The 12,652-nt window shown below is 51.6% G+C and overlaps 1 protein-coding gene across 1 annotated transcript; it reads left to right on the top strand.

Annotated features, from left to right (window-relative positions):
• Nucleotides 1-8,906: 8,906 nt before the first annotated feature.
• On the top strand, nt 8,907-12,269 carry HOXC9 (homeobox C9). Its single transcript, XM_080939274.1, has 2 exons — nt 8,907-9,625; nt 11,380-12,269. The coding sequence occupies exons 1-2, from the start codon at nt 9,088-9,090 to the stop codon at nt 11,622-11,624; spliced, it is 783 nt and encodes a 260-aa protein (XP_080795400.1). The 5' UTR covers nt 8,907-9,087; the 3' UTR covers nt 11,625-12,269.
• The last annotated feature ends 383 nt before the right edge of the window (nt 12,270-12,652 follow it).

The raw sequence follows: 12,652 nt of genomic DNA, 5'->3' as shown, positions 1-12,652 counted from the left end.
CACGGAGGAAGGTGTTTCGGACATCTGTGTTTTCTGAGAGCCCCGGATTTTCCTTGTGGCCGCCGGCAGTGGGGGCAGCGGCTATGAGCTCCCTCTCCTCCCCTCCCTGGCCCACTGCCGCCGTGGGGTTCAGTGGTTAAAGGGGTGAATTGGTGGTTTTGGCTTCTTTATCTTTGAAGGCACTTAAGGGGTTCTGGAGATCCACCCATCAGCTTTGGTGCCTCTGTCTGGTTGTAAGGTAGACGGGTTGGAGTTTGAAGCTTGGGTTTTCTTGCGTTTTGCTGGTGTGGGTGTGAACCTTGTTCATGTTCTTGGTCTTAGTGTTCCCAAGCTGTAGGGATTTGCCAGATAAGTGGCCTGACTGGAAGTGGCTCCAGAGCACAGGCGCTATGGTCTAGACACCCATGTTTGTTGAGAAGCCTGAGACAGAGTCTGAGAGAAGAGTATAGAAGAGCCAGATGGACAAGACGGGGGACCCAGCTCTAGAGTGGAAGAATGATCCAGCTCCCCCCAGGGCTAGGGCCAGATGCAGGGGTATAGCTCTACTGCAGTGCTGGGGGTGGGGCAGGGATTTGGCGGCTAGAGGTTCCATTTCACCAGACCTTCCCAATGTAACTTGCTTATACCAGAAACTAATGGAGACTATCAGACCCTCAATCCACCTAGCCACTCAAAATCCACTCTGTAGTCCTTAGGGAGGCTGTAAGGAAAGGAGATCGGGCTGAATTTCTTCCTTCCCCAAGCCCCTTCCCTTCTCCTTTGGATAGATGCAAAGCCTAAACTCCGGCCCTGCTTGCTCAGCTGATCTGTGGCTTAGGTAGTTTCATGTTGTTGGGATTGAGTTTTGAACTCGGCAACAAGAAACTGCCTGAGTTACATCAGTCGGTTTTCGTCGAGGGCCCCAATCCACCTCCCCTAACCCTTCCCTCCCCTGTGGGGCTGACCCCACCACCCATCCCAGGTAGGGCAAAATGGGTGCAGACTGAGGAGGTCAGGCTGTGAGTGGGGCCATGGGACAAACTCTGGACAGCCCTGCTTTACAACCATCTCCCCCTCAGCCTGTCCCAATCTGTGGAACTAAGGGAAGAGAGCCCCCCCCCCCATAGCTATTGTCTCCTATGCCCAGCTGATAGAGGCAGACAAAGGAAGTCCAGCCAATTCCAAGGAAATGCAGGAGTTTGAGTTTGGTCTGGTGGGCCAGCCTTAGGGGACCAGGGTGGGGCAGAGTCATTAAAGGACAGAAAAGCTCCCAGAAAGAGGAGGAAATCTCTGAAGTCTTTCCCTGCTACCTCTAAGGAGAGAGCAGTGCTCCTTTGGAAAGTGAGGGTGTTGATGTTCAAAGAGTTAGGGAACTCTAAGAACAGTAGCCTCTTCTTCCCTCCATAGCTCCATCTCCAGGGAAAGGATGGATATGGGAAGTGAGTAGGTTAGTGGAGAAATACCAAGTCCAAGTAGAAACCTTCCTCAGCACACCCTGTTGAGTGTAAAAGCTCAGCTCTGGTCTGTCTGTTTGTTACCGGTAGGCCTTGGTCTGTACTTGCCTATCTGAGGCTGCTAGGCATTTGCCTGTCCTTGTGTTCTGTGGAAATGTCTGGGTAAACAGAAGCTGCCAGCGCCCACTATTACCATATTGTTGAGAAGTCTGTTGGCTGATGTGGGGGGGGCGGAGGGGAGAAGAATGGAACAGAGGAGGATCTGAGCAATGAGAAACTTTACAGACCCCTCTACTCTGTTCCCTTCGGCTTTCTTAATTCTGGACTTGGTTCCGACAAGTGAGGGTCTCAATAAAGATTCCCCAGTCTTCAGAGGAAAACACTGGCACTTGGGGTGGGGAGTGGGGGTGATCTGGGAAAGGGGGAGACAGGCGGCTCTGTTCTCAGAGACTCTGAAAAGGAGAAACCCAAAGGAGGCCAGATTCTTGGTTAATTATGATTATGAAAGCAGGAAATACATCCATGACTCTAACAAACTATCATGGAGAATTCTGTATTCTCAACATGGTGTCCTGGAAGAAAACAATGTGACTTTAACATGTGTATAGGTCTCTTATTCTATCGGTCCCTTTCTATGAGGCTTTCTCAAATCTCTCTCTCTCTCTCTCTCTCTCTCTCTCTCTCTCTCTCTCTCTCTCTGTGTGTGTGTGTGTGTGTGTGTGTGTGTGTGTGTGTATGTGTGTGTAAAATTCATTTTTACTTCTATGGACATTGGAGACGAAGATAGGAGTAGACTCCCCCTTCCCAGCTGAATTGTCGGTCCTATCTGTTCTCCATCTCTTTGTGTGAGGAAAAGTATTCAAATCTCTATAGCTCCCAGGGAAATGGGGAGGTTACCAGAAAGACAGGCCAGTTGGTGATGGAAAATATGTAAGGGAATTCCCTGGTTTAAGAGACCATATAGTCTCTAACTTCAGAGTCTCTGAGACACACAGCCAGTCTGAGTAAGGAAAGCCTCAGGCTGGAGCAAGGTGCTTAAGAGCTCTTGGCTTAGAGAAATCTCCCTGATGGGCCGAAATTTATCAATACAGGGTTTCTGTGCCTTGAATACTTTGCCCCTATTTCCATTTCAAAGATGGTGGGTTTAAAGGAGGTGGCCACAGAGTCAGGGGTCAGGGCAGTCTCCTCCCAAATCTGGAGAAATGGAGCCAGGTCTCATAGGGCCAAGGTGAGGGCCAGTCTGATGGTCAGAGCCCACCCTGGGGGCCCTGAGGCTGTGGATCATGGCTAAGGCGATGGTAATTATTTATTCGCTTCGCTGGAAGGGAGTCTTCAGAAGGAACAGCGTGAAAAAAGGAGGGAAAAATTATCTCTCTCGTCTGAGGATATTAAGATGGATTTTTATTTCTTAAAGGACCCTCCCCGCCGAGAGCACATAAGCGTAAACTTAATATATGCTCCGCAGCCCAACTCTAGAAATCGCAATAAAAGTTAAAACCTCCCCTACTGGTTTTTTTTAATTATGATATGGGAAAGGGGAACAGGATTTATAGAGCTGAACTCTCGGCGTGTGTTTGAGACTTGCGGGAGAAGGAGGAAAAGGCAAGAGCTCGCCAAGGAGAGCCTTGATCTCTGAGATGTCTCGCCGGCAGCGGGGGCTTAAGCTCAGCCCAGCTAATCTGCTGTGGTCTCCCTGGGACCTCACCCAGCAGTCGGCCTTGCCTTGCTTCTGCTCACTCGCTGGAGATGCAACCCTTCTTGAGAACAGGTGACGTGAAGGCGGCAAGCGGGGATAGGGGAAGTATAAATGGGAAGACTAGCGGACAGAGCTTTGTGTGGGTCCTTGTTGCGGACGAGGTTTGCCCAAATGTAGCCCAGCGGATGGCTGGACTCTAAAGAGTGTCCGGGGAAAGGCACAAGAAGAACAGGGACAAGGTGGACTGTGTGTGGACATCACAACGAGCACAGATTGAGCAGAACGGACTCCTGGTCTGTGGTCAGCGGCGAGCCAGGCAACCGGATGTTGAGTCTGTAGGAAGGACCTTGAGGTCTGTTGGGTGTTTGGGTTGCCGGGGGCGCGGCAACCAGGAGTATTGAGGGAGTGTGCAGTGCGCGGTGCGTGGCGGTCAGTTTGGGCGAGGCTGTAGGCCCCCCGCAAATCTCTGTGGCTGATGGGTTGTGTCCTGGACGACTAAACTAGGATCGAACCAATGATCAGAGCATAAAAATAAATACAGTTGCGGGTCTCTCCCCCCACCACCATATACGCAGTTCTCTCTTTCTTTTCTTTCTTTCTTTTCTTTTCCTTTCGGAGATACCTGGATTTGGTCCAGAGCAGGTTGTCCGCGGGAGGGCCCCGCGAGCGGCGGCGTGCGAGGGAGGGAGGGAGGGTGAAAGAGGGAGGGAGGGAAGGAGGGCGGGTGGCGGCGGTTGCGGTGGCCAGGGCTTCCCTCCCTGGGCGGGAGGCCTCTGTGACCGTGGGGAGCCAAGAAGCAGGTAACGGAGGCTTTCTGAGGCGGGATTGGACCAAGCCCAAGGTACCAAGTCTTCCGGGCCTCTGCTTAAGGCCCTGGCGGAAGAGAAGGTAGGGAGATCGGCGCCCACCAGGTCTGGCAAGGAGGCCTCGGGATGTTCAACCTGTGTATGATTTCAGCCTCACACTCATGTTGTGAGTCTGCATTGGGAGACGCCGCTTGCCTGTCTGTCTGAGACTTCCCAAACACGGGCACTCCTTCCAAACGCTCAGAAAAATTCGTCGTCGGAATGTGTACTTTCATTCATTGGATTCTCTGAAACTCGGCAGGGCTGCCTACGACAACCCCAGGTTGGGAGGGAGCGTTCTCCCTCTCTTCTGGATGCGGTAGTCCTTTGGCTCCTTGGTCACAGGCTGAGTTTTCCGATTCTAGGTTGCCGGTCGCCCTGATGTTTGAAGCTAGACAGCTCCAGTCCGTTAGGGAGGGCAGGGAGGAACCCGCGGCTGTGGCTCCTTAATTGTACTTCGAGCCTGTATTGTCTCTCCTTTCGCCACCTCCGCTTCCTCAGTCTGGGCTCCAAAGTCACTGCAAATTTCCTTGCGACACATATATCACACAAAAGATCAGGTAACAACGCGCTCAAAGCCATTGAGTCAGAGCACAGGGCAGCTCTGGTTCTGGGGCGGCTCCCTCTCCAGTCACTCCCCAGGCTGGGAAAACAGACTGTGTTGGGGGAGCCGGAAATAACCCCGTTTGCTGCGGAGGCAGGGCGGGGGCGCCGGAGCAAAGGCAGGCCCGGCAGGCCGTGGCGTTGAGAGGGCCACGTTCACAGGCCCTGGGGGTTTCATGCTTGCTGAGCTTGGGGGCCTGGCTCTTGGTGTGATGGTAGGGATCCCAGATACCCACCTTGGGTGGGGGTAGCACGCGGGTCTCCTCACAGCAAGCCGGAGAGCTCAGTTTCTGCTTCCAGCTCAGGCCTTAGCTAGGAGGAGTTGTGTGTGGGTGTGTTTTTTTCCCAACAAAGAGGGATCAGGAGAGATGGGGGGGAACTAGAAGAGAACCAGGGAGGGGGCGGGGAAGGGGAGAGGGCAGAGAAGGGACAAAATGAGCCCATTTCAGGGGGAGAAGGAAAATGAAAGCAAACGGAGTAGAGCCTTCTCGGTTCAGGGCGGATACTGAGGAGCAGAGCGGGCTCCCTGCCGGAGGCAGCAGAGCTGGCCCGCTGGGGGTACAGGAGAAAGCCTGTTTTAAATTTAATCCGAACTTGACGGTGTGGATTGAACCGGAGGGAATTTAAATCATTAAATGGAAGACACCCGGTAGGGGGAGGGAGGAGGATGACTCTAACCTGACTGTCTGTCCTTCCCACGGTGCTAGCTTGACTGTGTTCTCTGCAGCCCAGGTTTGAGGTGATAGAGGTTTGCCCCTCCCCCCTCAGGGGACTCCTCTCCTGTGCCCACTGAAATCTGTTGGGGTGCAAGATGAATACAAAACAGTCAGCTAGAAGTGGGTTTTCTTCCCAGTCTCCATCAGTGATTCCTAGCTTCCATAAGTCTCTCAGGTTGCCCCAGTGATGCTAAGAACAATTGGAAGGAGTTGTGTAGATGAAAGTCTTAGAATAGAATAGGAGGTTCAGTGGGAGTAACTGAACCCCAAGATGAGACCTTGTTTCTTGGCATCCCCACTTCTTCACTTCCCCATATTTCTAGATTTAAGGAAAACCTGAGAGCCCACTTCACAGCCCTGACCTGCTAGCTTTTAAATGTGGAACATGACAGTCACAGCCCTCATGAAGGACCTGGGACTAGTGGCCTCTGGACTCCCAATCTCTTAGCAGACCCCTTCTTTTAAGCTACCTCTTTCTAGGAGGCATAACAGAATGGGACATTGGTAAGGAGGGGCCGGTGGGCAAGGCCTGCTTCCTGGTTCGCAGCTGTGCCTGCTTCTGAGTGGGGAGGGTCTGGAGTTCTTGCTCCCAAAAGGAAGGAAAGGCAACAATCTCTCTTCTGCTTCCTGGGGTATTTAAGGGCAGCAGGGATCCCTGTATAGTACTCCTGGCTGCCCAGTTGCCACAGAATCTGCAGGGTAGGAAGGCTGGAAGTGCAGGCTGCTCAGGAGTTGAAAAGAAGGCAGGGTTCAAAAGGAAGAGATGAGAACACAGCCTCATTACAGTCAAGATATTTATATGAGGGGCTGAATAGAAGAGGCTCAGGGAAGGTCCTTAAGGAAGTCTGCTTTAGAACGTTGAGGTAAAGGGAGACAGGCCTAGTGAGGATGCAAAGAAAGAGCAGGCATGATGTCTCTTCTCTCTTCTGTTTCTTCCTCTTTCACCAGACTGTAGCTCAACCCCCAGCAGCCAGAGTGACTGCTGGGCTAATATCAGACTCGTTGTCCCAGAGGCCTAGTATACCCACCGGAGCAGGTCTCCCAGAGGGGATAGAAAGGAGGCCTCTTACTCCTTTGTGTCCAGACAGAAGTGGCCGCCGCGCCGGGAGCGTCCCGCGGCAAAGCCCCGGCAAGCAAGAGAACTGCACAATGCCATGGCTGCTCCGTCAGCCTGCGCCCTGCCCCATCCTGCCTGTACCTCATTGCCCTACTCTCTCTTGCTTTTTGAAAGCCTTCCTTCCCTTGCTCTTAGGTCTCTTTATCTTGCCTGCTTTCTTTCCTTTAATTTTTTTATCTTCTTCCTCTTTATCCTAACCCTTCCTTTCTATTTTTCCTTCCTCCAGCCTGGTGATCTGTTTAAATTGGTCTCAGGCTCTGTCCCTTGATGTCCTCTTGGTCTCAGTCTGGCCCCGGGGACCCCAATGAAGACTAAATGTGCTCCTTGCTGGCAGCAACTGCCTATGAGCCAGGCTGGGTCCTCAGGCACTCATGTTTGGGGGAGGTGTTGACTATGCTAGAGGTTTGAAGAAGAAAGCCTCTGAAGAGGGACTGAAACCTCCTATCTGTTCCTTGAACTAGTGAGGAAGATTTTTTTGATTGACAGCTAACATGACTATATCAAGGGCAAAGAAATGTTGTTTCTTATTGTAATTTGGATTTTCCAGCCAGTTCAGCCCTAAGGAGAAGACAGTGAGAACTGAGGTGAATTAATCTGAGGCTCCAAATGCCTCTTCTTAACCAGACACTTCATACACACACACACACACACACACACACACACACACACACCTCAAAAACCTCAGCCCTCATATACATATACCAAAAAGAGAAGAACCAGAGGAGGGAGCCCATAGGGACTGGGGAGGGCTCTGGTGGTACTTGAGTCTCTACTAAATACTGCAATTGTACCCTCTCTCCAACATTTATTGCCCCCAACACACATACAAAATCCTCTCTACCACTTCCCCATCATGGAGGAAATAGAAAGAGAAACATGGGAGAAGACCAGTTTCTACTCCCACACTTAGAGTTTGGTCTGGTTTCTAGAGACTGGAGAGAGAAATAAAGGCAGACTTGGCTGGGTCTGAGAAGCCCTTTCACCAGCTGCTTTTAGAGACTGCACCCTAGCCTCAGTTCTTGCCTATTTCCCCCTCATTTAAATAGGGGGAAAGGTTCCACATTTAAATAGACTCTTCTCTCTAACTCTGGGATTACCCTTCCTTCAGACTCATTCTGCTCTGCCTAGGTGCACCAAGTCTCTAAGGATATCACCTGTCCCTTCAGTCCCTTCATTCCCACAACCAACCTCTTTGCCCCTTCTTCTGCACCCATTCTTAGGATTTTTCTGCATGCCCAAAGCCCTCTATTTGCTGTACCATCATGGGAGCTCTGCTGAAAACCTAGGCTGTGTACAACAAACCCCAAATTCAAGGGGGTGAGGATAGCAGTCAACTTATTTGGAGGGTGGAATCCAAGTTGTCTGATATTTCCTTTCAATCACACTGCCACCTTCTGAATTCTTCCATCCGACCCCAAAGAAATTGCCTTCTTCCATCCCTCCGTTGCTTTTTTTTCCGTTCCAAAAACAGCCTACAATTTTATTTAATGAAAGACACATTTATGAACAATCAAATGATCCTCATAAAAATTTTATTGAAGGACGTAAAAACAAGCTACTTGCCCACGACCGAGGTCGCTCTCTCGATTTGCCCGTTCTCACCCTGGCTCTCTGCAGACAGAACCTCCGAATGACTTCCTTGGGGGTGAGGAGGGTGTTGCAGAGGTGGACCTGGGGGCAAAGGAGAGTGACCAGGCAGCTGGGATGGGGATGCCCCACTTAAGTTGTGTAGCTCTCTCCTCCACTTCTTCAGGCTGGCAAAGAAACAGAGACAATAAATTTTAAATAAAGGCTTGTATGTCTGTGCCAAAGCAAGAGGAGGCTTGTGAGACTGATGATAAAGGTGTGTGAGATTCCCAAGCTTTACTCCTCCCACCCCACAGACCACCTTTCCCAGGCTTCCCATACCCTAGATTTGGGAAACTGAGCTGACCAGGGGCAGAAGAACTCTCCCCTTCCCCTCCTTCCCTCCCTCCATCCCAGCTTGTTCAGTCCCCTCCCATCCTCCCTCGCTTCTGGTGCTGCTGTTCCTGAAAGAAATACATACATACACAGTATTTAAAAACGCATTTTTAAAAGCCACGTTCCGAACTGACAATCGCTGATCTCTGCTCACTCAGAGACTGCAGGAGCGTCGGAGCCGACAGAGACAGATTACGTCAAGAAATAGTTCCTCCACCTACCTCGTCCGGCCTCCCCGCCCCTGTGGGGCTCCCCGAGCCCATCTCAGCTCTGGGGGTCCAGGAACCCTGGCTTCTGGGACTGGCATTTTCATCTTTTTTTTTTTTTTTTTGAAGCCTCATGGTAGGGGGAGCCATCTGCTTTTGGCTGCACATGGTGGGGGGGGTGTCCCTGATGAGATATGATTCGTCCGGGGAGGGGGGGGCTGTCTGGCGCCTTGGGTCCAGAGTTGCAAATCGCCAGGAAAACGCAGGTCGCGGGGATCAGCGGAGAGAAGGGGGTGGTAAAGGGGGGAAAAAGCAAGGGGGAAAAAAAGCCCCTGCGCATTGATCCGCGCCGTATTTTTGGGTAAATACGATCACGTGGGGGCTGGGGAACCAATGAGCTGCCGGGAAAAGGCTGGAAAAATAATTACCTGCCTTGATTGTTCTGTGAGCAGATAAAAAGTACATATACAGTTCATACAATAATCTTATGTATGTAAAACCCTGTTACGATGTCGGCGACGGGGCCCATCAGTAACTATTACGTGGACTCGCTCATCTCTCACGACAATGAAGACCTCCTAGCGTCCAGGTTTCCGGCCACCGGGGCTCACCCTGCTGCCGCCAGACCCAGCGGCTTGGTGCCGGACTGTAGCGATTTTCCGTCCTGTAGCTTCGCGCCCAAGCCGGCTGTATTCAGCACGTCGTGGGCGCCCGTGCCCTCGCAGTCGTCCGTGGTCTATCACCCTTACGGCCCCCAGCCCCACCTCGGCGCCGACACGCGCTACATGCGGACTTGGCTCGAGCCGCTGTCCGGCGCCGTCTCCTTCCCCAGCTTCCCGGCCGGGGGCCGTCACTACGCCCTCAAGCCCGACGCCTACCCCGGGCGCCGCGCCGACTGCGGCCCGGGCGACGGCCGCAGCTACCCGGACTACATGTACGGCTCGCCCGGGGAACTGCGCGACCGCGCCCCGCAGACTCTGCCCTCGCCCGAGGCGGACGCGCTGGCGGGCAGCAAGCACAAAGAGGAGAAGGCCGACCTGGACCCCAGTAAGTTGGGAGCAATTTTCCTTTACAACCGGCTCGGGAGGGGAGGGGAGGCCAGGCGGGGACAGCTAGATTACAGCCCCTCTGAGCGGCGCGGGCAGCGCGGGAGAGGAGCGAGGGCGAGGGGGTGAGGACTCAATAAAAGCGAATTACCTTGGGGAGCTCTCAGGAGCAGGAAGGTCTGAGAAGGGGGCCCAGGCAGCCAGGTTGAGTGGAGTGAGGGCCGGCCAGAGGGGCTTCTTTCCTAGAGGTTGGATTTGAAGGAAAACTCCTGAGTCCCCCTTTTAGCTCAGTCTTTTTTTTTTCTTTTTTTTCTTTCTTTTTTTTTTTTTTTTTTTTTTTTGGCTCAGTGGTCACTTTGGGGGGTGTGTGATGCAAACAGGAACAGAGGCTGGGCTAGAGGGCTGAGAATCATTTTGTGGTTTGAGAAAGGACAGGGCAGAGGTAAGAAAGACACTTGGAGCAAAGGGAAAGAGATATTATCCCTACTTCTCACAACCAGAGTGGGAAGTCTTCATCCCACTCTCCCACTCGGGGGTTATTAAAACTGAAGATCTATTGACTTTTTCCCCAGGAGAAGAATCTGGGGGTGCACAGCTTAGGAACTTAGGTTAGGACTTTTAGATATAAGTGGAGGAGAAGTAAGGTCCGAGTTTCCTTAAACTTAAAACCCCACTTTTAAGTGTTCACAGGAAAGAAAGAGTTGTGAATGGGGATCAGGAATATATAACAAGGAAAGAATCTTCAGATTAAACACACACACACACACACACACACACACACACACACACAGGAGAGACAGAGAGAGACAGAGAGGCTCCATTCAGAGAGACAGGAGCACTCTGAGTATTGCATAGAAGGGGGGTGCTGATTAGGGTAGGTAAAGAGGTGGGGGCAGGTGTAAGCTGCAGGGTCAAAGAAAGGAGGAGAGAAAGAAGGAGAAACAGCAGGGGAGGGGTGCAGTCCCCTAGATGAGAGGAAGTGTCTGGGGGATCCCCAGGAGGAGACTTCAGGAAATCTTTTCCTTTAGCTCTATAAGGGGCCAGGGCCTAATTATACCCCTCAGAAGACTTCCCTCCCTGCTCTCTGCTACTCCCATAAACCTGAAATTGGAGGGTTGTCTCCTGCAGAGCTGTCCTGGGGCTGGCTGGAGAAGGGGGGTTACTAGAGTCCAACATAAGAGGGAGCCTTTCTCCAAGGCCAGCAGCTCTGTGAGGAGAGAGGAAAAATTTCTCCATCCTGATAACTTCACCCTGATCATTCGCCTCAGCAGGGTTGAATTCTGAGCGGGAGATGGGTATTGAAAAGAAGTGAGGATTTAGGGACTTTCAGGACTTGGTCGTGGGCTGTGAGGATGGGAGGGGGCAGAGGAGGGGGGAGGTGAGGAGGAGAGGGACCTTGCTATAAAAATAAAAAACAAGAGAGAGAAGCGTTTATGGGCCTATGAAATGGTTGGGAATTTGGACTTTTTATGAGGATATTCTCGAATTACTACTCTTGAAGCTGAGGACCAGACTGTGGGGCCTTTAGTAGCTTAAATTTTACTACAGTTTTAGGTGCTGGAAACTGAACAGGGAGGGTACAGAGGGAGGGGGCTGAATGCAAAAGAGAAAGGAGGAAATGCCTAAAGCAAAATGTGTCCAAATTCAGGTTCAATTGTTGAATTTGGGGAGCTTGACTAAACCTAGGGGTGGGGTGACAGAGGTCCTAAGCTGGAAGGGAATTCTACTGACCCTTGCCTGTGTTTGGCCCTTCAGGCAACCCCGTGGCCAACTGGATCCATGCCCGTTCCACAAGGAAGAAGCGCTGCCCCTACACCAAGTACCAGACGCTGGAACTGGAGAAGGAGTTTCTCTTCAATATGTATTTAACCAGGGACCGTCGGTACGAGGTGGCCCGTGTTCTCAATCTCACTGAGCGGCAGGTCAAAATCTGGTTTCAGAACCGGAGGATGAAGATGAAAAAGATGAATAAAGAGAAAACCGACAAGGAACAATCCTAAACCCTGCCCCAGCCTGCTTCCTCGGCACAGCCAAGGGAAACACAAAAACCCCCACAAAAATGCCCCAACTCAGGCGGGAGAAAGCACGAAAAGAAAAGGAAAGAACAAGATAGAGAAAAGCCCACCATCTCAAAAAGAAAAAAAAGGAAGGGGAAAATGCAAACTCTTGCGATGTGGGAGGGTTAAGTGTTGAGAAATTGGTGTTTAGAGTTAGTTCCATCCATCGAGAAGGAGGCAGAAGAGAAACTGCATTCTCTTCTTCCAGCGCAACCGAAATAAATGACACACACAAATGTGAATTTTTTCCTTCTTTCTTCAGAGAAGCCAGTATTTGAAAATCTCTCTCTCTCTCTCTCTCTCTCTCTCTCTCTCTCTCTCTCTCTCTCTCTCTCTCTCTCCCTCCCTCCCTCCCTCCCTCCCTCCCTCTCTCAATAGTATTTGGTATGGTGGTATGGGCCATTCCTTCCTGGGCCTTGGGCGCTCTGCGGGCAGATTTCGTACAAAAAGACACATAATGATGATGATGATTCCCAGTCCAGAGCTGAGGGCCGGACTGCGCTGCTGGCTGGGTCAGGCTGCAAATGCAGGCTGGTGCCTCAGGCGTGTACAGAGCAGTGCTCTTCTTAATCCAGTGTCCCTCCCCATCGTCCGTCATCCTGTAATGTTATTCTGTTTGTTACAGTGAAACTCTGTTAATATATCTAAGTCACTTGAAAAAAAAAAAACAAAAACAAAAACCCAATGGCATCTATTTCTCATTATTTTATTCCTTAAGGTTCTGTCGAAGAGGCAAGTGCTTAAATCCTCTAAGGGAAACTGGAACCTGAGAAGGGGCTCCCTCTACCTTGGAAGGGCAGATGCCTGCGGCTTCTCTTCAGGCAGGGCAGAATGGGGGTGGGAGTTTCAGGGGAGGGGTGGAGGCTGCTGAGGCAGAGGCCTAGCTCGTGCCTGGTGCCTGCCCCGGCTGGCTGCCTATGAGTTTTCTAGTGGCTTGATGGAGCGTGTGAGGAGCACTGCTTGAATGGTTT

Source organism: Micromys minutus, assembly GCF_963924665.1.
Source record: "Micromys minutus genome assembly, chromosome: 27".
In the NCBI taxonomy this organism is placed as follows: domain Eukaryota; kingdom Metazoa; phylum Chordata; class Mammalia; order Rodentia; family Muridae; genus Micromys; species Micromys minutus.
Note: the sequence above shows the minus strand (reverse complement) of the source record. Positions and strands in the feature narration are given on the sequence as shown.